At 40.2% G+C, this 27,177-nt stretch overlaps 1 protein-coding gene and 1 long non-coding RNA gene across 2 annotated transcripts in view; one reads left to right on the forward strand and one right to left on the reverse strand.

Moving 5' to 3' along the window:
• LOC140707469 (uncharacterized) overlaps positions 1–15,880 on the reverse strand; it is a 92,051-nt gene extending 76,171 nt beyond the window's left edge. Inside the window, exon 1 of the mRNA XM_078377167.1 lies at positions 1,616–15,880. Within this exon, the coding sequence (XP_078233293.1) occupies positions 1,616–1,622 (7 nt within the window). The 5' untranslated portion in view covers positions 1,623–15,880. The remainder of the gene's footprint in view (positions 1–1,615) is intronic.
• LOC144583438 (uncharacterized) lies at positions 15,118–27,177 on the forward strand. The gene is made up of 3 exons (XR_013537201.1): positions 15,118–15,256; positions 21,068–22,637; positions 26,268–27,177. It is a non-coding gene; the product is annotated as an uncharacterized LOC144583438 (long non-coding RNA).

A 27,177-nucleotide genomic window follows, 5' to 3' on the forward strand; every position in this document is an offset into this window, starting at 1 on the left:
AAAAAATCATAGTGTGAAGAAATTCTGTTAAAAGAGTCTCTGATGCAACTGATTTTCTTTTTTTAGTTGCTAGATATTTTGTATTAGAAACTCTTTCAACAGAAATTTTATAATCTAGTCTTTGAAAAAGGCCGCAAAATATTGATGGACTGAAATGTGTCAGGGTATTTAACGATAGAGATCACTTCTTAGCATCCTGGGACATATCTTTTCCATGCACAGATGGTTTTTGGATGCTGTCTAGTCTTTATATTTCTTCTTCTACAAATATAAGCCACACTGAGATGCCAGATAAAATGTAGTTTTTTGAAGTGCTCGGAGCACTTGGATTTTAATGAAAAATGAAACCAAGTAAAACAATTGGCCACTAAGCACAATTTGCTATGTTTTCATCTGGTTTAGATGGTCACAGGTCTCACATCCTGCTTTTCAGAAGAAACGTGTTATGTTGAGAACACTGCCTTCACATGCTTTCGTTTTCCATCCTGCTTTTTTAGAACTGTCATATTCTAGTTTAAAGACTTAGGCGCTTGGTTTGTGTGTTATGCAAAATAGATGGTCTCATTTGAATAATATGTAGATTTGTATATTATGCAAATTAATATGGCCGTTTCATATTATGCAGATTTGCCACATTAATATTTTGGTGTTTTTCTATATGTTTCAGCCATAACATTACAGTGGACCCTCGACTTACAGACGGCTCGACTTACAGACTTTTCGAGTTACAGACTTCTCTGGCCACAAAATTTAGATTCGACTTGCAGCCGGAGAATCAACTTACAGACCAGAAAAAAAAACAAAACAAAATGGAACAAAAATAGAATAAAAACTGCCAGTTATGGGATTAATCGGTTTTCAATGCATTGTAGGTCAATGGAGATTCGACCTACCATTCCAATACGGATTAATTCCGTAAGTAGAGGGTCCACTGAATTTTTATAATAACTGCTGATCTGAGAAAGCCAGCATAGTGTGCTGGTTAGAGTGTTATGAACCTGGACATTCTGCTGATTTATTTCCTTGTTTGTTTCATTTTTTCTGCCCCCTTTCTTCCAGTGAAAGGACTCATGGCAGCTCACACATAGTTAAAACAAATTGGAAAGTTAAAGGAAAAAAAATCAAACAAAAACAAGTACGGTAATGAAAACATTCATCTCAAAATAGTTTAAAGGCATTAACATTTAAAATGATAGAAAAGGAGCAAGCATGGGGCATCTAGCTTACAGAGCTAGTTACTTGTTATCCCTGGGCCAACCAGTATTTCTTAGTCAAAGTTGCCTTGCAGTGTTGCTTTTTGGAATAAAAAGGGAACCAGGAAAACAGACATGTATATCCCTAGTCCAAATGAATAAATAAATGATGACATTTGCCACACACATGGGATTCTGGTGATACTCTCATAAGGTGGCTGTTGTAGCAATTCCTCCTCCATAGTTAGCAGTTCCAGTGTAACTTTGCAATACAGCATGACAAACTGGATTCCATACATTGGCTGAAATCCTGTTGTGCACTTTTGCATGCACAATGGTGATAATGCCATCAGCAGTGGCAAATCACCATGCATGCAGAGGTGCACAACAGGTGCATTGTATACAAGTCACAGGCAATTTACCTTTCATCAGCGGAGATTCACTGCTGCTGCGGCGGTCATACCTCTTGTGCACGTGAAGCTCTGCAACAGGATTTCAGCCACTGAAGCATAACATGTCAAAATGTTGTAGAGATAGAGGACAGCACAACTGAAAATGTCCCCTCTTTCATGCCTACCCACCACACTTCAGACAGTGATGGGGTACAAGAAGGGCTTCCTGGTTCTTTTTGCAGGATAATAGTCCACCAGACTTGCTCCATACACATGTATTCCATATGCTTTCTATCTACAGTCACGGTCACCTGGTTTTCAACACTTCCAAGCATTCTGCTGGTATCTATGGCAATATCCAAGGAGCTGCTGGAAGAAATGGCAGTTTAATAGACTGCGCTTGCATTTGAGCAAATCTGCCTTGGCAGACAGCCAGTAAAATGGAATTGCAACAAGTTCATGATCCCTAGAAAGTATTTTTGAAGTAGTGGGAGTTTGGGGGTGGGGAGAATGTCTCACTGCAATAACTCAAATCCCGTGAGATAGAGATTTGAATCCAGTGTGTAGTGTAAAGACAACATCTGAGGCCAATTATACAACTTCACGTTGATAGTCTGTCAAGCCTACTTTCTTGGTCCTAGTTATTATGCATAATGCTAGCTAGCAAGACACTAGTATGAATATAATTTCACAGAAACTCTCACTCAAAAAAAAATCAATAGAAATATCAACTCACCATGAATTGTACAGTATTATCCCCAAATATGCATATGTAAAGAGAGTTCTGTATTTGTTCAAATCTGGATAAATTAATATCCCCTAAATCAGCAATCACACAGACAACCGTACCTGCGCTACCAGTCATGTGTTGTGTTCTGATTCTTTGTTGGGTCAGGGAAGGAGTTGCACCTCCATTGGTGCACCCAGGCATGGGAAGGATAGCAAATGAAAAGCAAAAACTGTTGTGTGATTGCCCTTATTTGTATACCCCACCCCTTCCAAGTAGGATTTTGGCCACTCTCTTAATATAACAGTGTTTTTCAATGCCTGGTTTTGGTACTGAGAATCTTATTTGGAGAGTGACGATTCAGAGCCGGTTAATTCTGCTTGATTACTGATAGCCAATTGTGGCCCTTCAGACATCCTTTTGGCTGCAACTACTTAATAATCCAAAGCAGCCTAACTAACAGCAAGAGGTCATGGAAGTGATGCTCTAGAACAGTGGTTCTCAACCTTGGGTTACTCAAGTGTTTTTGGACTGCAACTCCCAGAAGCCTTCACCACCAGCTGTGCTAGCTGGGGTTTCTGGGAGTTGCAGTTCAAAAACACCTGAGTAACCCAAGGTTACGAACCACTGCTCTAGAACCATTTAAGAGCCACAGTTGTCTACCCTACACCAGTCAGAACAAACAGTAGTCTAAATGAAAAAAGCTCAAGAAATATAAAAGTATTATCATAAATAATAATAATAATTTATTGTCATTGTAAGTATATACACAGTATACCCATACAACGAAATTCACAAACAAACTGAAACAAAAGGTACCCATCCCTTCTTTTCAATTCTCATGTAGCCGGTACTACAGTCTGTTTTGTTTTTTTCCCTTTAAGTGAGGACTGAGTCCTGAAATACAGGATTGAATAATACAGGGACTCACCTGTGACCAAGACCTCTTCTCAGCAACCACATCTTGGTTGGGGGTTCAATACTCCACTGCACGTCCCAGGAAAAGACTAGCCTGTATGGTCCTGGACAAACTGCACAGTCCCAGGGCATCCCCAGAAGAAGAGAATGGTAAACCGTTGCTGAATACTTTGTATCTAGAAAGCCCCAGAAAGGGTCACCATTAAAGACGGGTGCAAACCACTGGTTTGGTAGTTTGGCATGGGAAACGAAGCATGCTCAACTAGCAGTACGTGCTCATCTGTAGTCACCATATGTCAGAATGGACTTGATAGCACATAAATATTATAGACATAGAGGGAGAGACTGATAGAGAGAAATACACATACTCACAGAGTACATATGGCCGAGGAAGAAGTATAGACCATGAAGTAAGTTGTAACTGTAAATGCAACATTATTAGCAATGACAATTATATTAGCATAAGCACTGTTCAGAATCCTATTGCATACATACACCAGAGTAAGCACAACAAAGCAAATTGTAGAGGCAAAATATTGCCAGCTAAAGAGTCACTGCTAGAGATGGGGATGAAAATAAAAACGGATTGCTTTTTCCGATGAATATAGCTGATTTGTTAAATATTTGTTGATCCATATTTGTGGGTCCCAGAGGTCCCCATGAATACAAAGGGATGAATATTTACCCATTTTTATTCGTCCTTCGTATTAAAAAAAACAAAAAACCCACCATTCTGCCTACTGGCTGCTGATCAGCTGATCAGCGGCAGAAAGGCAGCTGCCACCACACATAGCCACCCAATACCACAGCCTACCTCCCCACCCCTTCCTTTCCCTACCTTAGGTCCCACTCTGCCCCACCCCACTCCCTCCAACACCATCTTACATTAATCGCTGCTGCCAAGGTCTCGGAGCCACACATGTAAAAATGGAGACTGGCTGCCCTTTGCAAAGATGATGGCTGCAGCTTCATTTAGAGTAGTGAAGATGCAGCCTGGATTCCATTAGCCTGCCTTATGGGAATTCAGGCTGCCCTTTGCAAAGATGGCACCTGCAGCTTCCCTACCCTAAATGAAGCCACAGCCACCATCTTTGCAAAGGGCAGCCGGTCTCCATTTTTACACACCATGGCAGCAAAGGCCTGATGGAGACCTCAGCAACAGCGATTAAGGTAAGGGGGTATTGGTGGGATTGGGGTGGGGGCTAAGGTAGGGAAAAGAATGGGGTCTGGGGCTAGGCTGTTGGGGTGGCTGGCTGTGGGGGTGTGTGGCTTCCTATAGGCTTATGATCAACTGATCAGTGGCCAGTAGGCAGAATGGGCTTCTGTGCTGTGTGGTAAACTCCCCTGGGGGACCCAATTTCTGGATGAATAACTTGGATATCCGATATCCAATCTTCACCAAAGTTGGCAGGCTTGTTACGGAAAGACATAGGAAGCTCCGTTGTGATTCTAGATTCTCTAAGTACCGAGGGGAGCTTTCCTGGGGGATAGTCTTTGTAACTATATAATTCAAGGGTCTGTGATCCAATGTTCACCAACCTTTCAGGAATTGTAGAAACACTTCTGAGGAAGCTTCCCTGAAAATTCGGTGTCTCTAGGTGGTTGGGAACCAGTGTTATAGCTGTTTAAAGTGCAGGCAAATTGACAGATTGATCCATTAATTTGTCGAAGAATATTCATATATTCGTATTCGTTGCTCCGTTAACCTTGACGAATAACAGATCAAAACAGATCACCGTTTGTTTATTTGTCCCCGTCTCTAGTCACTGCTTATTTTTCTCATCCTACATCACTAGAGTGACGGTGCAAAAAAAAATGCAAGTGCCAATGTCTTCGTCGTTGTTTAGTTGTTTAGTTGTTTAGTCATGTCCAACTCTTCGTGACCCCATGGACCAAAGCACACCAGGCCCTCCTATCTTCCACTACCTCCCAGAGTTGGGTCAAATTCATGTTGTTTGCTTCGATGACACTGTCCAACCATCTCATCCTCTGTCGTCCCCTTCTCCTCTTGCCTTCACACTTTCCCAACATCAAGGTCTTTTCCAAGGAGTCTTCTCTTCTCATCAGATGGCCAAAGTACTGGAGCCTCAGCTTCACGATCTCTCCTTCCAGTGAGCACTCAGGGTTGATTTCCTTTAGAATTGATAGGTTTGTTCTCCTTGCAGTCCAGGGGACTCTCAAGAGCCTCCTCCAGCACCACAATTCAAGGGCATCAATTCTTCGGTGGTCTGCTTTCTTTATGGTCCAGCTCTCACTTCCATAAGTCACAACTGGAAAAACCATAGCTTTGACTATTCAGACTTTTGTTGGCAAGGTGATGTCTCTGCATTTTAAGATGCTGTGAAGGTTTGTCATCGCTTTCCTCCCAGGAAGCAGGCGTCTTTTAATTTCGCAATTGCTGTCTCCATCTGAAGTGATCATGGAGCCCAAGAAAGTAAAATCTGTCACTGCCTACATATCTTCCCCTTCTATTTGCCAGGAGGTGATGGGACCAGTGGCCATGATCTTAGGTTTTTTTTTTTAATGTTGAGCTTCAGACCATTTTTTGCACTCTCCTCTTTCACCCTCATTAAGAGGTCCTTTAAATCCTCCTCACTTTCTGCCATCAGAGTGATATCATCTGCATATCGGAGGTTGTTGATATTTCTTCCGGCAATCTTAATTCCGGCTTGGAACCAACTTTGAACCAATCAGTTGTTCCATATGCAGTTCTAACTGTTACTTCCTGTCCCACGTATAGGTTTCTCAGCTTGTGGCAATTCACCATTGCAGTTTATTCCATTGTACTTATGCCAGTGTATGTAAGTAACAGGATTTTGACCATTCTGGCACTTAAATGATAGGATAAAAATCAAAACCTGACAGATTACAAAATCAACTTCAAGCAAGCTTTGGTCCAGAAAACGTTATTCTCAGAGTTCTGTTTTTGAGTAATCAACAATGCTCTTTCATACATGTCTAATGTAAAGGACTTCAGTAGGCCTTATCCCTTCTAATGGTGTATAGCAGGGGTGCACAATGTGGCCTTCCAGATGGTACTGGACTGCAATTTCTCAAGTTCACTCAGAATTATCTATGCTGACCACGGATTAAGCCACAAACATCTGGAGGGCCACAAGTTCCCACTCCCAAATATTGGAATATTTACTTAGCCATTGGAATCAGTCTTTGTAAACTTTTCCTAGGGTTGTTTTCTATTATTTTCTGACTTTAGAGATATGTTACATTTTAATATGTAATGCATCAATGGTTTTGTCATGAAGAACAGAATCAATGGATATGTTGAAAATGCTAGAATGTCAGTGTAAGTCATTTTCCACTGTAGAATTTATATCTAAATAAAACATACATATGATTGTGATGCAACTTACGAATTAGGTTCTAAGAACAACTTGATTTCCTCCTTTCCAGATACAGAGTTAAATGTACTTTAAGTATGGAAATTAAACATCCGCCTATGATATCAGTGTTTTATATTAACATATCACTGGAATCAAAGACTATGATGTGTGCAGTAATCTTGAAAAATCTAACTGAAATCATCACTAGATATGATTCAAACAAAGATCAAGTCCCATTGATTTCAGCAGGAAAATTAGTCCTTTCCCTCATTTAAATTAATGGGACTGAAAAGCTCTGTACTTCATTTGGAATTGTCCTTACTTTAGTTTTGTATGTCTATGATGACTTTTGTTCAGTATGTGTACTTTGTACAGCAATGGCCTTAGAGGCAAAAATATTGCCCATTTCTGCTTTACGCGAATGGAAATTGTTTGCACATCTAGCTTTTTGACTGTAAAGACAAAAATATAAAATTATGCATTTATTATTGTACCACCATACAGAAAAAAAAGGATAAAGTAATGATCATTCCATGGAAATGTTTTGTTTCCTTGCCAAATGTTTCCTAAAGAACAATACTCAGTCAAGATAATATGTTTAAAGAGCATTACACTATAAACATATAACAGTCTGCAGCATCTTTCTCCTGCTGTTCTACAATTCCCTGATGGCTGGTCACTAGGCATCTCAACTCTGTTTTTTCTTGGTGTTAGGACTCTGTTCTGTTTATACCTGGCATGTTCATAACACCCTCAACCTGATTTATGCTCAAATAAAAGACATACATATCAGGGCTGATCCACCTCATATTATATATGAAGACATACCAACCCACTCCTTGCTGGAATCCATAATATTATTTGTGCATGTCTAGACTTTCATTTTTTTAAAAAAAAAAAACCATGATTTTTTTAAAAAAAATCCCATGAAAATCGCTATGATCTGGGGTAGAGGATAATCAGCTCCATCAATTTTGAGGACATTGTAGACATTTACTATTGAATGCAGTCTACAATATTCTGGCATGCAGTTTCTCAGGTATAAAGTCTGGTCACCCCAAAGTTAGTTTTACACCTGGATTAGGAAAGGAGGAATGATCCACCACTTTGCTCCCTGGCTTTGCCTAGTCCCTGGATCCCACATAGATAAATCTCTAGCATCTAAAGTCACTTAACTCCCCTTACCTCTGTGTGGTCCTGCCCTGGCTCCCACTGTTCTATCGATGATATGCAAGGAAAGTTGGTGGGAAGCCCAAATGATTAAGTGGGCTGCTACATAAAGCTAAGCCACCCAGAGACCTTTGGGTAGAGTGGGTGGCATATAAGTTAAATAAATAAATAAATAAATGTTGGCTTCCTAGGTGCTCTGGGGTACAGAGGTCAGCAGACAGAGGTATTTGCACCATCACCCTAAGTTAAAAGGATGAGAAAAATCACTGGGAGGGGGGAAAAGACCCCTCTAATACTGTAATTGTGATTCAGAAACCACCTGACCATGATATCCTACCTTTCCAGGAAGAATTAGCAAATTGTTGCAGATCTTATTGTTCATCTGGCACAATTCCCTTCATAACTCTGTTGGTCCCAAAGTTCTTGCATGTTGCAATCAGGATCTCAACAATTGTGACTGGTTTTCCATGGTCAGTAAATATGTCCTATTTTACTCCTTAACTATGTTACCCATAGGAAGGCTGAACTTGCTTTTCCATACCTTTTTGTGCATTTTATTTTCATGTGTGCACTTCATTGACAGATTAATAAGAGCAGTAATTACCATGTGTATGAAAAAGTAGGTGCCACTGGGAGAAGTTAATATTCATGATAAGGTTTCATTTCAGAGTGTGTGAAAAGGTCCAACTTCCTTGTTAGAAAAAACAGGTATCTCCATTATCAGGGGTTTTGGAAACACTGACTAAAATCCTGTCACTTCAAATTTACACATCATCCAGGGAAAATTAAATTAAATTAAATTGTTGGTTGGTTGATTGGTTGGTTGGTTGGTTGGTTGGTTGGTTGGTTGGTTGGTTGGTTGGTTGGTTGGTTGGTTGGTTGGTTGGTTGGTTGGTTGGTTGGTTGGTTGGTTGGTTGGTTGGTTGGTTGGTTGGTTGGTTGGTTGGTCGATTGGTTGGTTGGTTGGTTGGTTTACTGCCCATCTGACCAAAGGCCACTCTGGGTGGTTCACAGCACAGATAAAATTAAATTAGATTAAAAAATGTCCGGTGTCTCCCCACTTCAAATTCCAAGATTCCCTAGGGATTGATTTGGCCTTTGGGAAGCTTTTCAGAGCCAAGGAATATAGAGGGACAAGAGACTTTAGCATGGGGAATTTTCTGCCAGTTACCCTGCTTTGGATTGGTACCATTGTTGGTGAAACACCGGAAATTTTCTGATATTAAAGACTCTTTCCCTGCCCCGCCCCCACCTACCTCACAGTTCCCGAAGGCTTCCCAAGGGCAAACTGGATCTCTGGGGAGCCTCAGAAACTTCCCTAGGAAGGGTATAAGAACTTTAAAATTACATTAAATTAAAAATATGTATTGCCGGATAATACAGTGTGAATTTATGCCAGCAGGATTTCAGCCACTACGTTTTAATTTACCTAAGCAAAGGGATTCAGTTAGGACAGTTTAGTAAATTTCTATTGACATCCTGTGGGATCAATTATTATAATCTCTGTTGACTGGGAAAACATGAGGTCAAGTGACTTTTCTTCAAGCAATCTCCATGTGACACACAGAGTAATTTTGGGTGACTTTGACGAATGTAAATAACTGCAGGCTAAAAGAATCTGGCACTTCCAGTTAGCAGCAAAATCCATTCCAAACTGGGTGATTTCCCCAAAAATACTGATTTATAGCCAGGAGTGAAATTGTAATTCTCTGGTATCTTAGAACTTTGCCCCTATCATCAGGCCATATAATTATATCCCCAAGGGGAACATTCACATTTATGTGCAAATCACAGTTTATTCTATTAGTTCTCTCAATCAAAACCTCACATGCCCTTTACATCAAAGATAAGTAGTGCTTCAGGAGATTTGATCAGGATATTTCTCATATATTTTAACTATGTTTTGTAATTAATCCCAGAAATTATATTTTTTTTAACTGCAGAACTTCTAGTCATATAGTTTCTTTTACTAATATTTAATTTATAATGTGATTTTATTGCTGTGGCTGTTTGCCATTTTAATTGCTGCTGCTGTTGTTCTGTGCTGTCAAGTTGTGTCCAACATATGGTGACCCTAAGAATGAGCAAACCTCCAGAATGTCCTTTCCTCAACAGCCCTGCTCAGCTTTTGCAAACTCAAAACTGTGGTTTCTTTAGGGACTCAATCCATCTCATTTCTGGTCTTCCTCTTTTCCTGCTGCCTTCAACCTTTTCCAGTATTATTGTACTGTATTTTCCAAAGTATCCTGCCTTCTCATGATGTGCCCAAAGTGGGACAGTTTCAGCTTCAACATTTTTGCTTCCAGAGGTCGTTTGGGCTTGATTTGATCTCGTTTCTATTTGTTCGTTTTTCTGGCAATCCAGGGTATCTGCAGAGCTCTCTTCGAGCACCACATTTCAAATGAACCAATTTTTTTTTCCTGTCAGCCTTCTTTCCTCTCCAGCTTTCACACCCATACGTGGTGACTGGAAATGCAAGAGCACGGATGATCTCGGTCTTTGTTTACAGTGACACATCCTTAAACTTGATGATCTTTTCAAGTTCCTTCATTACTGCCCTTCCAAGTCTCTAATGATTTCTTGGCTGCAGTCTCCATTTGGAATTATAACTGAACCAAGGTATACAAAATCTCTATTTTGATTTCTTCATTGTCAATGTTAAACGTTCTTAATTTTTGCCTTCTTAACGTTTGACTGAAATCCTACTTTGGCACTTTTTCCTTTCATTTTCACTAAAAGCTGTTTCAAGTCATTGTTCCTTTCTGCCAGAAAGACTGTGTCATCTACACATCTCAAATCATTAATGTTTCTTTCACCAATTTTCACTCCTCCTTCTTCTGACTCTAGTTTGGCTTTCCATACAATATGTTCTGCGTATAGACTGAGGAGATAAGAGGATATAATGTGCCCTTGTCTGATACCTTTGCCTATAGAAAACCATTCTGTGTCTCAGTATTCTGTCCTAACTATAGCTTCTTGTCCACAAAACAGGTCATACATCAGGACAGTCAAGTACGGAAGCACATCAATTTCTTTCAGAACAAACATAATTTCCCATGATCACAGAGAAAGCCCTTTCTGTAGTCTGTAAATTATAGATTGATCTGAAATTCTTTGCTGCTCTCAAACAACCAGCAGATATGATCTTGAGTGCCTCTTCCTTTTCAGCTTGAATATAGGCATTTCTTGTTCCATATAGGGTAAAAGCCTTTCTTTCTTTCTTTCTTTCTTTCTTTCTTTCTTTCTTTCTTTCTTTCTTTCTTTCTTTCTTTCTTTCTTTCTTTCTTTCTTTCTTTCTTTCTTTCTTTCTTTCTTTCACTCACTCACTCACTCACTCACTCACTCACTCACTCACTCACTCACTCACTCACTCACTCACTCACTCACTCACTCACTCACTCACTTACTTCTTCCCCAAAATGGAGTAAAGCTGTCTCCCAAAATAATAGTGCAACTGAAGTCTCAGAAAACTGCTATGCCTCCCTGGTTCTCCAGGCAGGTAGACAAATCTCAGGACAATGGACACTTGGAGGGGGGCAGGTCTGATTTTGTTGTGCATGGTGGCTTTAACAGCCAACCACCCATTTCCTCCCCAGTCCCACATGGTACAAAAGCTCTCTGGCTCAATATGAATTTGTTTGTATGTCTGATGAGCACTTAAATTTTGTTTAAGAGGCGGTGCAGGACATCCACATTATTTTGCGATTGTTACACCAGGGTCTACCCTTAGTCTCAAGTTTTGGCACTGACATCTCATGGAACAGGACACTGCTGAACTGGCAGCCCTCAGTAGGGCATCTCACTGCACCATTGAGACATCAATGTGCAATTCCTCACATACCTCAATGCCATTTCTTGAAGCCACTTCCTTCAACCATCAGTGCGGTAGGGATGGCACCAAAGGGAATCCTGTTTTAATAGCAAAAGGTGCAACTGGGGATGAACTGGAACCAAAATTTGACTGACAGTGATAACCAGTGCAGATATAGAAGCCTTAGCATGGTATGATCTAAGTCTAAACAGCCAATCCCTGTCAACAATCTGGACACCCTATTTTGGACCAGCACAATTCACAGCAGTAATGTTTATCTCTTATTATAAGAAACTTGCAGCACTGAGGACTTCCCCTCATATATTCCATCCCATTGTAAAAAAGAAGCAGTAGTAAACATTCCTGGCTTTTGAATTATTACACATTCTACTTTACCCTTACAGGCACCTGCAATTCTCTTGCACAGTCATGCCGAAACACAAATCCTGAAGGGGCTGCCTGTTAAAACTTTGCTATAGTCACCAGTGATGAAGATTATTTTTAAAAAGCAAAACAAAACAAAACAAAACAAAAACTTCTTATCAAAAGTCTGAGGTTCAAGATATATTGAAGGTGGATCAGAAAGCTTCTATTTCCTGTTTCACTGGACAATGTGTTTTTATTGGGCAGACCAGAAAAGAGCAGATTCCAGATTTCCGCTTTAAAAATCTTTTGGAATGCATAGCTAATTTCCTGCAGACATTAGTTTAAGGCTTTTATGTAGTGTTGCAATAACTCACCCAAAATATCAGTTCCAATAACATGGTCCTGGCAATGTTAAGCAAAGTTTTGACGTTTAACTGCTATCAGCTGGAGAGTTGTGCTTAATGTTGCCATTGAAATCCAAGACACAAAAGCACTTACATTGGGCTTGTTCGTTCATGCTGGAATTTCTACAGCCCAATAGTTCTCTTTGCTGCTACATCAACATACATATCTTGAAGGATCATGCAAATCATGCTGTAAAACACTAGATACAGCAGTTTTGTCTTTGGGCAAATGCTGAAATGTGACCAAATCAGGAATATTTGTGTGATTGTGCATAAGGCAGAACTAGGGACTAGTGTTCACCCCTGGGCTGAAGCAGAACTACCACAGTTTGACTGTATTTCATCATTCATAGGGTTAAAAATGATCAGCAATTTGAAGGGAGCAAAGGGTTTTGCAGAGCTTGGGGGGGGGGGAGAGAAGAGAGCTACATTACTGTTATGACAGCCTCTTTGTATTCCAGCCTATAATTTTCAATTTATTCTCTTACTCCTCCCGGTTTACCAAATTTTACTAAAATATTATTACACTATAAGAACCGAGCATGTGTATAATATTGGAAGGTTGGTTGTTGAGTGGATTTTTAGTGGACAGATCACTAAAGTGCTGCATAGCCCGCCTGCCCCCCACACCTGTCATAGCTGCTTGCTTCCCCACCACAACTACCATTTACAGGACTTTTTTTAAAAAATGCACAACTGGAAACACACTGATAACATCACAACTCTGGAGACAGATCAGGTCAGAATGTCTCCTAAATCACAGAAGGTAGGTCAGTTCTGATCTGTGTGCCCTTTATTTGAGTGCAGAGCGTATTTGGGAGCTTCCATACACTTCTTCCAAATACTGGTTTCATAATTTTGATTTGCATTAGCAAGGCGGTAAATAAATACTAAATGTGTGCCATCAAGTCAAATCTGACTTGTGGTGACTCTTTGATTTTCCAGGTAGAGAATGCACAGAAGTGGTTTAGCATTCCCTTCTCCTGGGACTGTACAGCTACGTAGCCCAAGGCTGACTCTTTTCTGTGGAGGTGCAGTGGGGAATCAAACTCTCAACCAGATACCTAAATGACTGAGCTATCCGGCCAGCCAGTGAGGTGGTTAGATTTGACAAAAACTGTGCTAGTTGCCAGTTCTATCTGTCATTATGAATGCCAGATTCTATTACTAGGTTCAAACAGTGAAGGGTTACAGCTGCCACTGTCCATTGCCCGTCAGTCATTCTAGGTGTGGCTGATTGGAATTATAGCTTTAAATATGTGAAGACTGAATGTTCATGAAATAGAGTGTGCCACAGCCACTGATATATACCAGAAGGCATTTAAAATAGTTGCTTGACAATCTTGTTGAAGATGTGATATCATCAAAACCCATTCGGGCATCCTCAGTTCACTGGATTCCCAACAATGATGAAAGCAGAAAAATATATAGCATCTGTATTTTCTAAAGTCTCCACGTTATGTAGCTCTGTAATGCCATAAGAAGGGCAAAAAACAGCTTTGAGTTCTGTTTGCATCACTGCAAAATTCCTTCTTTCTTATTCAGCATGTTTAGTCTTCAAAGGATTTCTCCGTTCTGAATTATACACAGTGCTCTTGTATAACAGTTCCTCTATCAATAGGTTTACCATCTGGTCTCTGTTTTTGAACACAGACATGTGTTCCTCTTTATCCACTATGTGTCACCAGTTTGCTACAACAAATTTAGTGAAGTGGAAATCAGGTCAAGGTGAAGTTTATTTCATGTGCTTATGTTCCAGTTCATTTTTATAGCTTGTCACGTGCCAATCAGATTTATTTTGAACTGTTGTTTTAAAATGTGGAACTGCAGCCTAGCTTTTCTGTGAAGTAATCGCTCCACTGAATGAATGTCATTCACTCATTTAAAAATGTATCTGGGTTGACATGCAAAGACACAAATTTTTTTGGTTCTTATGGTAAGCTTGTGTTGATTCTCTCCCCCCCCCCCTTTAAAAATACAGCTTTTTGCATAACAGTGTAGATTACCTTTTGAATGAGTCTGGAGAGCAGTTTGCCTTACCAGGCAAGGGGGAGGAGTATGTGATTAGCTCGGAAGTGACTAGCTGAAAAAAACTAGTTACTTGTATTTTATTCCCTTTTGCAATCACCAAGGGCATGTCACACATTCGGTTTGCTCCTGTATAAGTTGCCCACTGATCCAGATTAGTTTAAGAGAACCACACAATGTTAGTGCAGATGCAAATCAAACCCTTCCAGATCCATTTCAGGGTTGTTTTGTTTTGCTTTATTATTATTATTTGGCAGCCTGGGTGATTTTAGATCTATTATCTCTATCTCTCCCATTGTCTCACAGAAATCCAGTTCCTGTGGTGGCAGAGACATGTACAATTAAAACTCTCTCTGCCATTCATTGCCTGTGATGTCAGCTATGGGAATTTTCTCCTCAACAATGAGCAGAGCTGCTGACTCTCTAAACTGAGGTTGGAGTGTGGACTGGCGGTGTTCTCCCCAGCACACCTTTCTCTCACCCTCTGCTTCATGCTTGGTTAAAACCTACAAAAAGGGGGGGGGGGAGCTAACAGCTCTAGGCTCTCTTTCAAAGTTTGCAGAGTTTTTCCTTGTAGTCTCTTCTTCATAAAATGGAAGCTTCCATTTCAAAAGAGATGCTGACATAGACTTATGATCATTTGGAGTGGAGAGGAGAGGAGGGAGAGAAATGACTTGTCAATGATTCCAAATATGCACAGCTTACTTTTTACTTCAGACGTGAGTGGGAGGGGGCAGGATTTCTCTCCCCCCCCCCAGTATTCTGAGTCTGTCCTTAATCAGTCATCATCAAAAGAAGAACAAGAGAAGGGGTAGAGACATGGCAGAAAATGGGAAGAAGAGGGCAAGATGGAAATAGAAAGGTTGGGGAAGTGTTCTGGTGGGGAAACTTTGGATTGCATTGAAGGTAAGCTGACTTCAGGTGTGGAAACATAGAGTGAATAAATCTCAGTCAATGGTGGGAAAGGACCATGTGGTCCAAGGGATATACTTTATCTTGATGGGCCCTGGAGCATATCTAAACTACCTTTGACAGTAAATTAATGAAGAATAACATCAATCCTTTTGTAGTCCAATGAAATCTTTCGTCTATTTTTATAGTTACAAGGCCTGTCACAGAACAAAGTGAGGGAAGGGGCATACCAAATGGTCCAGGGGGTGACTTACGCTTTGCTGTGCGTGCTGAGTGGTTACAAGATGGATGGGAGGAGAATGTGTTTTGTTCCAAAAGCCACTGGCAAATAATATCCAAATTTAAAAAGAAAATACTAAAAGCAACTATTATAATTCATTTTGAGAAGTGGCAGGGAGTTATTTTTCTAAGAGTCTTGTGATAGATTTAGCTTAGGCTTTATTGGGTTGAATTTTAGGATAGAGGCTGTAGATTTTTTTTTTTCTGCAACAGACGAACAAAGCTCAGCTGGCTGGGTAGCTCAGTGACTTGGGTATCTGGCCGTGGAGCCACAATTTGGGAGTCTGATTCCCCACAATGCCTCCTGGGAGAAGAGCCAGCCAATACCACCTTAGGAAAGCTGCACAGTTCCAGGGCACCGCCAGGAAAACCACTTCTAACTCCGTACGCAGAAAGCCCTGGAAAGGGTTGTCATAAGTCAGAATTGTCTTGATGGAATGTTGTTGTTGTTGTTGTCGTCATCAATCATATTCAATTAAAGTATGTGTGGTAAAGCATCGCACCTGCCAGCCACCCTTTGGGCAGCCATTCATTCAGGAACCCTGTGTGTTCAGTCGTTTAGTCGTGTCCGACTCTTCGTGACCCCATGGACCAGAGCACGCCAGGCCCTCCTATCTTCCACCGCCTCCCGGAGTTGTGTCAAATTCATGTTGGTTGCTTCGATGACACTGTCCAACTATCTCATCCTCGGTCGTCCCCTTCTCCTCTTGCCTTCACACTTTCCCAACATCAAAGTCTTTTCCAAGGAGTCTTCTCTTCTCATGAGATGGCCAAAGTACTGGAGCCTCAGCTTCAGGATCTGTCCTTCCAATGAGCACTCGGGGTTGATTTCCTTTAGAATTGATAGGTTTGTTCTCTTTGCAGTCTTCTCAGGAACCCTAGCAGACTGAAAATGCAGAATAGTCCGTGTTCCAAGTCAGATTCCTTGTATCCATCGCATTAAAGTCAAATGTGTAGCCACTTCAAGGGTATGGGTAGTGAGGGTGCTGACGTGTGTGTGTGTGTGTGTGTGCGTGCGTGCATGTGTGCGTGTGTGTGTGTGTATGAGTGAGTGAGTGAGTGAGTGAGTGAGTCAGCCCTACCATTAGCCAAACTGATGTGACCATCTCAGTGGCAAAGAGATATGCAGGCTGTTCTGAACTCCCCAAAGCCTTGCACTCCCAAATGTGCAGTGGAAGATGTCATTTGATCACCAGTATTGAAGTAAATCCCCACTACCCATTGACGTCTATATATGGAACAGAAAAGTCAGTCACAGCCAACATTTAAAGGAACATTGGAATTCACTGGAGATGCAAGACAGTTTCAGACTATCATATCTGTGTGGTTTGTCTAGTTATATTTGTACAATCCATATTTGTTATGACACATCCTTTAAGAAGACCATAGTAGGTGTTGATAGCACAGTTTCCCTCATTCAACCATGAATGTGACAGACTGAAATGACAGAAACAAAGCTTGTAATAGACCGACAGGTTGGTAGATGCTCATTTGGGAAGAGGGATAGGGCAGAGGAGTAAGGATAAGTGCAGCAGAATAACTGAACTATCACCTCTGTGCTTGGCAAAAGATGCAGATAATGATAATGAACAGTGTAACTGCTACGTAGCTATCTTTCTACACTATCACAGCTCAAAAAGGCGACACCAAGCCTGCATTCCTATAGTCATTACCACTGTGCCACAAGGTTTAGGATTGTGTGGTAAAGAAGATTCCTTGGCATCTTTTCACAGTGTTTGTAGATGGGGAAACATAATACCCAGTCTTCTGTATGCAACCCAGATCATGGTAAGAACAAATATGTCATTTCCATTTTGGTGGGAAAAAATAAATCCTTATGGTAGAGCAATTAGCTTGGTTAGAGGAGGGGGGAATTCAGTTACCGGATTACACTAAGAAGCTGACATACTGTAGAGCTGCCAAAGGCCAACCTAAACTCTAATTATTTTCTCTGTCAGAAACTGTTCAACTGTGTAAATTTCCAGACCACCAGAAATATCTCTGGTATTCTGTTAAAGAGAGAAAAAATAACCTTCACTGTATTTCATCTACGAATAGTGTATTTTCCTTTTGCTAACCTTTTGAATAGGTCCTTCAGCACTTTAAACATACTGATAAAGATCAGATTTTTTAAAAAATCTATTGAAGGAACTAATGTGCCATTCTTTTTAGGTGGTGACCTCTGGAAGTGACTCATATGGTCAAAACTTTAAAACAAGAATAGGTAGATAAAAACAACAGAAAACCATAACAGTATAGAGAAAAAGATCAGTAAACCAGATTCAAACACTGTATAAAATTCAGCATCTCAAAGTCCCAAGCGAATAAAATGTGGGAATAATTTGTGCTAAAAAGACATCAAATACATAACAGTCAAGAGTTCTACACACACTTATACTCTGAGTTAAATAGTTCTCTTGTGCTTTTTGTAACCACCCTCTTTTTTTCCCCTTACCTTGTCATCAGGGGGTTAGCGTTATTTCTTTTCTTATCTTTTTTTTGGGGGGGGGGTCCTCTGTGTTCCAAGTCAGATTCCTTGTATCCATCTCATACAAGATGGATACAGAACCATCCAAGATGGATGTCTGTTCAGAGACACGTTGACTCTAATCCTGCAGGTCAAGTTACCAGAAATTGTGCTTGGTTCCAAATAGGAGGAAGGCATTTTACATGGCCCACCCTATCACCCCTCCAAGGGCTTTCTGCCAGATTTTAAAAACTTTTGCCCTGACTATGAACTGTGTTCTTTCCAAAGTTGGGTTTCAACTATCTTAGGTTTGTAAAAGATTTAATGCTGTTATCTGATTCATTTATTCTGTTACTCTTTTAATTTGCTCATTTACTTAGCACTAAACCCAACTTCTGGTGCAGACCCACTGAAGCACCACTGAAGCACCACCCACTAAAATCTCATTGATTTATTGAGGCCACTCTAGTTGGGCTTGACAATTGGATTTAAACTTCCTTAGCTATATGGCTATGGAACCAGAGGTTGGTAGTTTGATTCCTCACTGTACCTCCCAGGAAAAGGACCAGCCAGTGTAGCCTAGGGCAAGCTGAATAGTCCCAGGATGCCCCCAGAAGAAGAGAATGATAAACCACTTCTGAGTATTCTCTACATGGAAACCCCTGAAAAATGTTGCCATAAGTCAGAATTGACTCGATACCTTCTTCTTCTTCTTCTTCTTCTTCTTCTTCTTCTTCTTCTTCTTTTTCTTCTTCTTCTTCTTCTTCTTCTTCTTCTTCTTCTTCTTCTTCTTCTTCTTCTTCTTCTTCTTCTTCTTCTTCTTCTTCTTCTTCTTCTTCTTCTTCTTCTTCTTCCCTTTATACCTTCCCTTTTATTCACTGAGATGTGGTAGGGCAGAGAGAGAGACTGGTCCAAAGCTGTCTAAAGGGTTTCATGGCTCAGAGAGAACTTGTACTTGCAATTCCCAAATTTCAGTTGTCTCTATTGACTCTCTATTGTGCAGCTTATTTCCAAAGGTTAACTGATGGCTTTTTACCTGTTGCTAGTCACTTTGCCCTCTTTGGAGGAAGGGTTGTTATACATGTTCAAATAAATATAGAGATAAATAAAATGCTGGATACCTCAGTGAAATGGAGCAGCTATAGAGCCCAAGACTGGGAGTTTGATTCCCCACTGTGCCTTGTAAGAAAAAAAATCCAGCCTGTGTGGTCTTGGGCAAACTACATAGTCTGACAGCATCCCAGAATGAAATAGTAAATCACTGCTGAGAACCCTATACCTAGAAAAGTTCTCCATAATTTGGAATCAGCTTGGCAGCATAATTATTCACAGATGTGAAGCAGGGGCTAGCATGTTTGTGTCTTTTTAACTTACTGCTCAACTCCCAATATTTATATCACTTCAAGCTGACTGGATGAGATCATGTTAAAGTTTGTTTCTGAAGTACTATATTTCTTGGAGCAAGTTTCAGAGAGGTTTCTATTAATAAGATAATGTGCCATCAAGTCCATTCTGACTTGTGGTGACACTTTACAGGGTTTTCCAAGTAGAGAATACTCAGAAGTGGTTTGCCACCCCCTTCTGGAGGTGTACTGGGATTGTGCAGCCTGCCCAAGGCTACACAGACTGGTTCTTTTCCTGGGAGGTACAGTGAGGAATCAAACTCTCAACCTCTGGTTCCATAGCCATATAGTTAAGGAAGGTTAAATCCAATTGCCAAGCCCAACTAGAGTGGACTCAATAAATCAATGAGATTTTAGAAAATCAACCGTCACATAAGTCCTACTGGACCATTCCCTTCTGAGGGTGCACTGGGATTAAGCAGCCTGCCCATAACTACAAAGAATGGCTCTTTCCACTAGATGCACAATGGGGCAACAAATTCTCAACCTCTGGCTATCTAGCTAGAAACCTAAATTACTGAGCTATCCAGCCAGTCTACCATAATAAAAGCAAAACAAAAAAATCTTTCAAGAAACTCATAACCTTTTAAATTTCTTTCCATGTAGTATTTCATCATTGCAATCCACTCTTTCAGATACATGGAGCACAGTATATCAACCACAGCTTCATATACCGTGTACATGGCAGCAGAAGCCAAAGATGGGTAAGGAATAGAGATGGGGATATTAGTATACGAATACGAATATCCCCGCACAAGTGGAAATAACTAGGGTTATGTTAGAGTGAAACAAGCAGCATCCCTTAGCATTAGCTATCCTATATCATCTATACATCTGTTAATTCAATACAACAACATCTGGAGGTGTACATGCAAAAAAACGTGGATGAAGCCTGTGTGCAGCAATATACATTCAATTCTTTAAAAAAACAAACAAACAAACAAACAAAAAACTCCAGTTTATGAATGTGGGATGTTGTACTTTTGTACCCAGAATTCCAAAAGCCAGGAAATGGCCAATACTGCCGCCCAATATCAGCCATGTATTGTCAGCAGAACAAAATATGCCAAGCTTTACATAGCAGAGGGCAGCCTGAATGTTGACAACAACGACACCAGTCAAGGTGATATAGGATACTTTTTTGTGCTCACTACCATTCACTACCAAAGTGACACCAAGCAAGGGAAAATCCCAGAAGATCACTCCTTTTTTCATCAATTAACCACTTCTCATCCAAACAGAAAACAACTGTCAGGGCTGTTTTCGATGTGTAAATACTATTTCGCCACACAGACTTGGTGTCTGGGATGTGATGTCCAAAACACCTGGGCTACAGGGAAAGCTTCTGTCTTCTTGGACTTCTGATCAAACAGTGCAAGATAACCAGAGTGAAAGAAGGGATAATTTGAAGTCTGTTTCAAACCAGATGTTTGAGGTTGTATTGAATACTAGGTTAACCTAAGTCCCTTTGGTTTCAGTGGGTATCCTTTAAGTCTGAGTCCAATGTAGTATTTGATTTTTTGTGTACATTATAATTTCTCTGTGACTGAAACTGATGGACTGGGTGGGATGGGACAGAGATTAAGGCAATGGTTCTTCAGAACTAATTTTCTCTGTGTTTGCTTTTGCATGACATCTTCTTCTCTCCAAATGGAGACCGCAGCCAAGAAATCAGAAGAAGGCTTAGACGTTGAAGGAATAGAAGAGACTCTTAAAAATAAGGATGTGCCATTGAAGACCAAGGCCAACATCATCCATACTATGATATAACTGAGGATTATGTAAGGATGTGAAAGCTGGGCAATGAAGAAAGCTGACAGAAAACAAAACAATTCATTCAAAGTATGGTCTCAAAAGACTGCTGTATGGATATCAAGAAACAACAAAAAGATTGACTCAATAAAGAAATCCATGATTCTTAGTTTATAACTCCTGAACAGGACTGTTAATGACTGAATTTGCTTAAGGTTACTCATTTTTGGGTTCGTCAGAGACAGTCTGAATGCACATAACAATGACAAAATACAGAACACCATAACTATTCTAAAGTTTCCCTTTAACATTCCACTTAATTATAGAAGAGGATCACAATAAAATGACATTTCTGTTAGGCTCATCACATCAATGGTACTTAGCTTTGTCACACTCTGTCAGGGTGAAACCACACAGCAAGAGAAATACAGTTTGATCCACTGTGTAATCAAATAGGGTTTCTTCAGGTGAATCTCTGTAACTGTCCATATGACAATTTGCAGATATCAGCACAGCAAAGGCAGAGAGTTCTATTTGCATGGAGCTCCAATGGCAGAAACTGTCTTAAGGTGCTAACTAGTTGCTAATTGGTAATTTCCCACTCTCTCTTTTTGTTTATCTAGCTCTCCTAAGTGACCTGGAAATACTCTTTTCCAGCACTGTGTTGAAACTTTAAAAAAATTGTGTGGAGAGTAGGGGCACTCAACTGAGGGGAGATGACATACCTAGGAGCATCCCTTTTTTATTGGATCATGCAATCCTATGCAATTTCACAATCCACAGAAACTGGACAAATGATTCAGAGCAAATTTGGATCACCTCTGCCTGCTAAACAACAAAATATTTCTCACTCAAAAAAGACAATTCCACCCGTTTCTCCATGTTGAGCTTTTCACTATGTGGTCACTGGATTTTAATTTAAATCAATATGCACCCAATCTGACAAATATTTTGGGGATAAATGACCAACATAATCACCCCCTAAAATAAAATTTTGTGTTTGTGCATGCATACATGCGTGTGTCTGTATCTGCGTCTCTGTATGTTACGATTTTGGAGAAGGAAACAAGACTCATATTATAATTAGAACTGGAAACTCTTGGCAAACCTGTGAAACAAAGAGAGAAAGACTTTAGGAATGCTTTAGTGGATGCTGTATTAAAGAAGGTTAAATTGCAATATTCTCTATAATGGAAGTCTTGGCAGTCTTGCTTTTCTTTCCTGCGGGCTATGGATTATGTGAAAATAAAATCCATTGAACCTTTCCCAAACTGTTGCCCTGTTTTGCTCATTATGGATGGTGGCCAGTTATCCGACTACATTATATTTACGAAAAAAGACTAAACAAAGGCTTTGAGCAAATGTTTGCATTTGTGCCACAGGCTCCAGTGACAGTTGTCCTTTCCAGTTCTCTTCGCCGCAGCAGCAGGAGAAAAAGAAGAAGAAGACGGCTGCAACCTGACACACAAAATACGTAAGCTGCTTAAATCCCAAAGAAGTCAATGGGACTAATATGATTTCCATTGCTTTCAGTGGGGCTACTTTGATTAAGTCGGGATCCAACCCAACTAACTGGGTCGAAGTAGCCTGGGTGCAAAACAGACATTCAAGTAACCCCAGCAAATGTATATATACACGAACAAAAACCCATCTGAGCTGGAAGGGGGACAAAGTTTGCGGTAACCATTTCCAGCTGCTTCATTTTGATCGCTTTCCAAATGAAGATAAAAATCTTACTTGTCTCTCCCTCCCATGCCACCTTCAATGCAAGATTTACATGGGATACTTTTTTCTTTCTTTCTTTCTTTCTTTCTTTCTTTCTTTCTTTCTTTCTTTCTTTCTTTCTTTCTTTCTTTCTTTCTTTCTTTCTTTCTTTCTTTCTTTCTTTCTTTCTTTCTTTCTTTCTTTCTTTCTTTCTTTCTTTCTTTCTTTTATCTATTTATTTACCAGACAGAAGGTCTCAGGTTTATTGAAATTAATTTAATGACAAACATTAAAGAACTTGGAAGGAAGATAGCAATAAAACATGTCTTTTAAACACAGGGCCATGGTTCAAAATGAGCTCTAGCATAGCAAAGATAGAGACAGAAGGCCTTTATGCTGGCTCTAGCATGCTTTAAAAAAAGGTGGTTGAGAGATGGGAAACTAGCAGATGGCTAATCTTATTGCTGAAAGAGCCTTTTAAAAATAATGGTCTAAGATGTCTAATCTATGTACTATCTTCTCTAGAGTCCCAAATGCTGAGAAACTATTTTAATCTTTAATGAACTGGTCTCCGGAATCCTAACTGCTGGGGATGCAGCCTGTCTGTACCAAAACTCACTGTTTAACATTCAGTTATTTATAAATTAATCTTTGCTTGTTGGTTTAAAAAGGGGGCCTCAACACACATAGCAAAGGGGTGGGCGTCCATTTTTTAAAAGAAGTAACAAAACAAAACCAAAACAAATTTGCTTAATTTTCATGGATTTTTATTAAAAGAAAATGCACGGTAAACAAGCGTTAACCGGGAGAGGGAGAGACTTTTTTCCATTTGTGTCCATTCATTTTTATTTGCTCGGCACTGGTGGCCTGTTCCATTTCCATTATATTGCATGACATGCAAGTTATTGTTCACAGAAAGAATCAGGGAGTAAGGAATGACAGCAGAAAAATGGGTCCAGATGGGAAACCTCGGTTAAACAGTGGTTGGGCTCCATTTATGTGCCTTTTAATAACTACCTCCAAAAGCCTTCCCCAACCTGGTGCCCCCCTGGATGTGCTAAGCTAGAGCTCCCTATAGCTGTGCTAGTGAGGGACACCAGGAATGGCAGTCTAACACACCTGGAAGAGACAGCAGATGGGCAAAGGTGACAGAACCTGTAACAACAATCATTGGAAAACATGTCTGTGTGCTTTGGACCACTACTCCCAGAGATGCTTTGTCAGCATGGGGTTTGTAGTTTACAAGGGAATACAAGGGAGTTAGTTGTAGTTTTAAAATGAGCCAAATGTCTTTCATCTTTCTAGGAGGTGTATCTTTGCATAAATATGATAAACATATTGGCTAATTTGATCTTTAGATTTTCAATATTTATATTCAATTCTGAGCTCCTCCTTTAGCTTAAGTTGTAAAAGCACAGTTCTGATTCTGGCTCATTTCAAGAAAAGTGGAACTTGACTCTGATTTTTTTTTTTCTTTAGATACAAATTTGTCTAATTCCTCAGTTGAACGTAGGGAAGCATATACTTTGATACCAATTTTTATAAACAAAGGTGCTGTGCCATTTTATGTGCAGAGGTGACTTGGCCTGACATGGGAGAATTAATATTTGATATACGTCACTTAAATTAAGCACTTAAATGGAGCGGATATCACTAGTATGAATGAGTGTGTGTTTGTGTGTGCGCGCACACACACACAAACTCATTTATAATAGTGAGTGACCAATTAACAGAAGTATTGAAGCTAAAGTGTCTTGGCTTTTACCTTCTACATTTGATAACTCCTAAAACACTATTTTTATGTTTTAAGAGTTATCAAATGTAGAAGGCTTTTGACAAAGCCAGAGAGTTCCAGGAAAACATCTACTTCTGCTTCATTGACTATGCAAAAGCCTTTGACTGTGTGGACCACAACAAACTATGGCAAGTTCTTAAAGAAATGGGAGTGCCTGACCACTTTATCTGTCTCCTGAGAAACCTATACGTGGGACAGGAAGCAACAGTTAGAAATAGAACAACTGGCTGCTTCAAATTGGAGAAGGAGTATGACAAGGCTGTATATTGTCCCCCGGCTTATTTAACTTATATGTAGAATACACCATGCAAAAGGCAGGACTGGATGAATCCCAAACTGGAATTAAGATTGCCGGAAGAAATATCAACAACCTCAGATATGCAGATGATGCCACTCTGATGGCAGAAAGTGAGGAGGAATTAAAGAACCTCTTAATGAGGGTGAAAGAGGAGAGCACAAAAAATGGTCTGATGCTCAACATCAAAAAAACTAAGATCATGGCCACTGGTCTCATCACCTCCTGGCAAATAGAAGGGGAAGATATGTAGGCAGTGACAGAGTTTACCTTCTTGGGCTGCATGATCACTGCAGATGGTGACAGTAGCCACGAAATTAAAAGATGCCTGCTTCTTGGGAGGAAAGCCATGACAAACCTAGATGCTTAAAAAGCAGTGACATCACCTTGCCAACAAAGGTCCGCATAGTCAAAGCTATGTTTTCCAGTAGTGATATATGGAAGTGAGAGCTGGACCATAAGGAAGGCTGACCACTGATGAATTGATGCTTTTGAACTGTGGTGCTGGAGGAGACTCTTGAGAGTCCCCTGGACTGCAAAGAGAACAAACTTATCCATTTTGAAGGAAATCAACCCTGAATGCTCACAGGAAGGACAGATCCTGAAGCTGGGGTTCCAATACTTTGGCCATCTCATGAGAAGAAAAAATGACTTCCCATTTTCCAGCCAAACCTGATCTGGGATAATTTGTTACTGATCTGTTTTGGGTTTTCTTTTTTTTTAATTCCTCTTCAGGTTTATTTTAAGCAGCAGCTTTCTAGATTGTTGCTATTAAATTCAGCTAGAATTAAATAAGTGTCAGTAGAAAAATCCTCCCCAATTGCCGACTTCATATTTCAAATGTTTAACCACAGACAGCATGCAGGCTCCAAATGTAAGGAAGTAATTAAATATCTGTTAGAGTAAAAAAAGAAAAAAAGGATACTCCATTTTGCACTCAACATGGGATCTTCCACGGACAACTGAAAGAAACAAAGCCATGTTTCCAAGTTAAATGCCTGTCCTCTTGCCCGAGGCTTGGGATGACTTTCAAAGGAAAAGACAACTATTAGATAAGCAAAAGTTGGCAGCATTCATGGAGTTTTATTGCCAGACGGGTTACAGAATTCAGAAGGGTTACATGGGAATAATCATTTTATAATGGCAGTGCCTCAGGATTCCAGATTGAAACATTCTCCTTGGTGGTACATTTCTTTGTAATTAAGCTCTTCCACATTTCTGAAAGAATATACAACAAGCTGAAACCATTATAATTCTTGGGTCCATGTATTTCAACATTCGGTAAGATCTGCTACATTTTATTTTGACAGATAACATGGATTTGGAATCTCTTTCTGAAACAATGAACACAGACGGAGTGATTCCATCCATCAGGAATTTGTGAAAATCAGCTCTGCTTCCAGCGCAGTCCTCTATATGTCTACTCAGAAGTCAGTGCCATTGAGCTCCATGGATTTTATGCCCAGAGAAGTGTGCAGAGGAGTTCAGCTTTATCCTTTCCCCGTCTTCACAACCTATTGGAGTTTCCATGCTCCTTTACTAATCATTCTTAATTAGTTTTCTGAAGAAGACAATGTGGTGTGGTAGCAAATGCACACCTGGCATCCTCACACATTCCTGAAGAGCATCAGTAACTTGCTTGGGAAGCAGAGCTTGGAAATGATACTGTGTGTATGTGAGTCTTGAAAAAGAGTCATTTTCTGGGCCCTCCTTTCTTAGGAGCATTAGCCAAGCTTTGAAACGCTCTTAATAGGGAACTTGGCATGGTCCTACCATTGATATCCTTCTTGTACCAGATGAACACTTCCTTTAAATTTGTTCTGGTTTCCCACTAAGTTTAGTAGCACAATGTAGTTCTTCTATTGTATTGTGGGATTTCATGATGTCATGTGCTGAATAGACTTAGTCCACCAAGAACCTCCATTCTTTGTGTTGTTGTTTTACAAGCCTGTTGGGAGGGAAAAATGGATTTTTTTTCTCTTAGCCAAGGTATTTTCTTTTCCTTTGGTGATCCACTTGACTTGTGTGCTTGGTGTAGAGCAGTGGTTCCCAACCTTGGGTAACCCAGGTGTTCTTGGACTGCAGTTCTCAGAACCCTTCACCACCGGCTGGCTGCACTGGCTAGGTTTTCTGGGATTTGCAGTCCAAGAACATCTGGTTTACTCAAGGTTGGGAACCACTGGTGTAGAGGATGAACAGAGTTCACTCACCTGTATGGCA

This window comes from Pogona vitticeps, chromosome 6 (assembly GCF_051106095.1).
Source record: "Pogona vitticeps strain Pit_001003342236 chromosome 6, PviZW2.1, whole genome shotgun sequence".
NCBI classification, from domain to species: domain Eukaryota; kingdom Metazoa; phylum Chordata; class Lepidosauria; order Squamata; family Agamidae; genus Pogona; species Pogona vitticeps.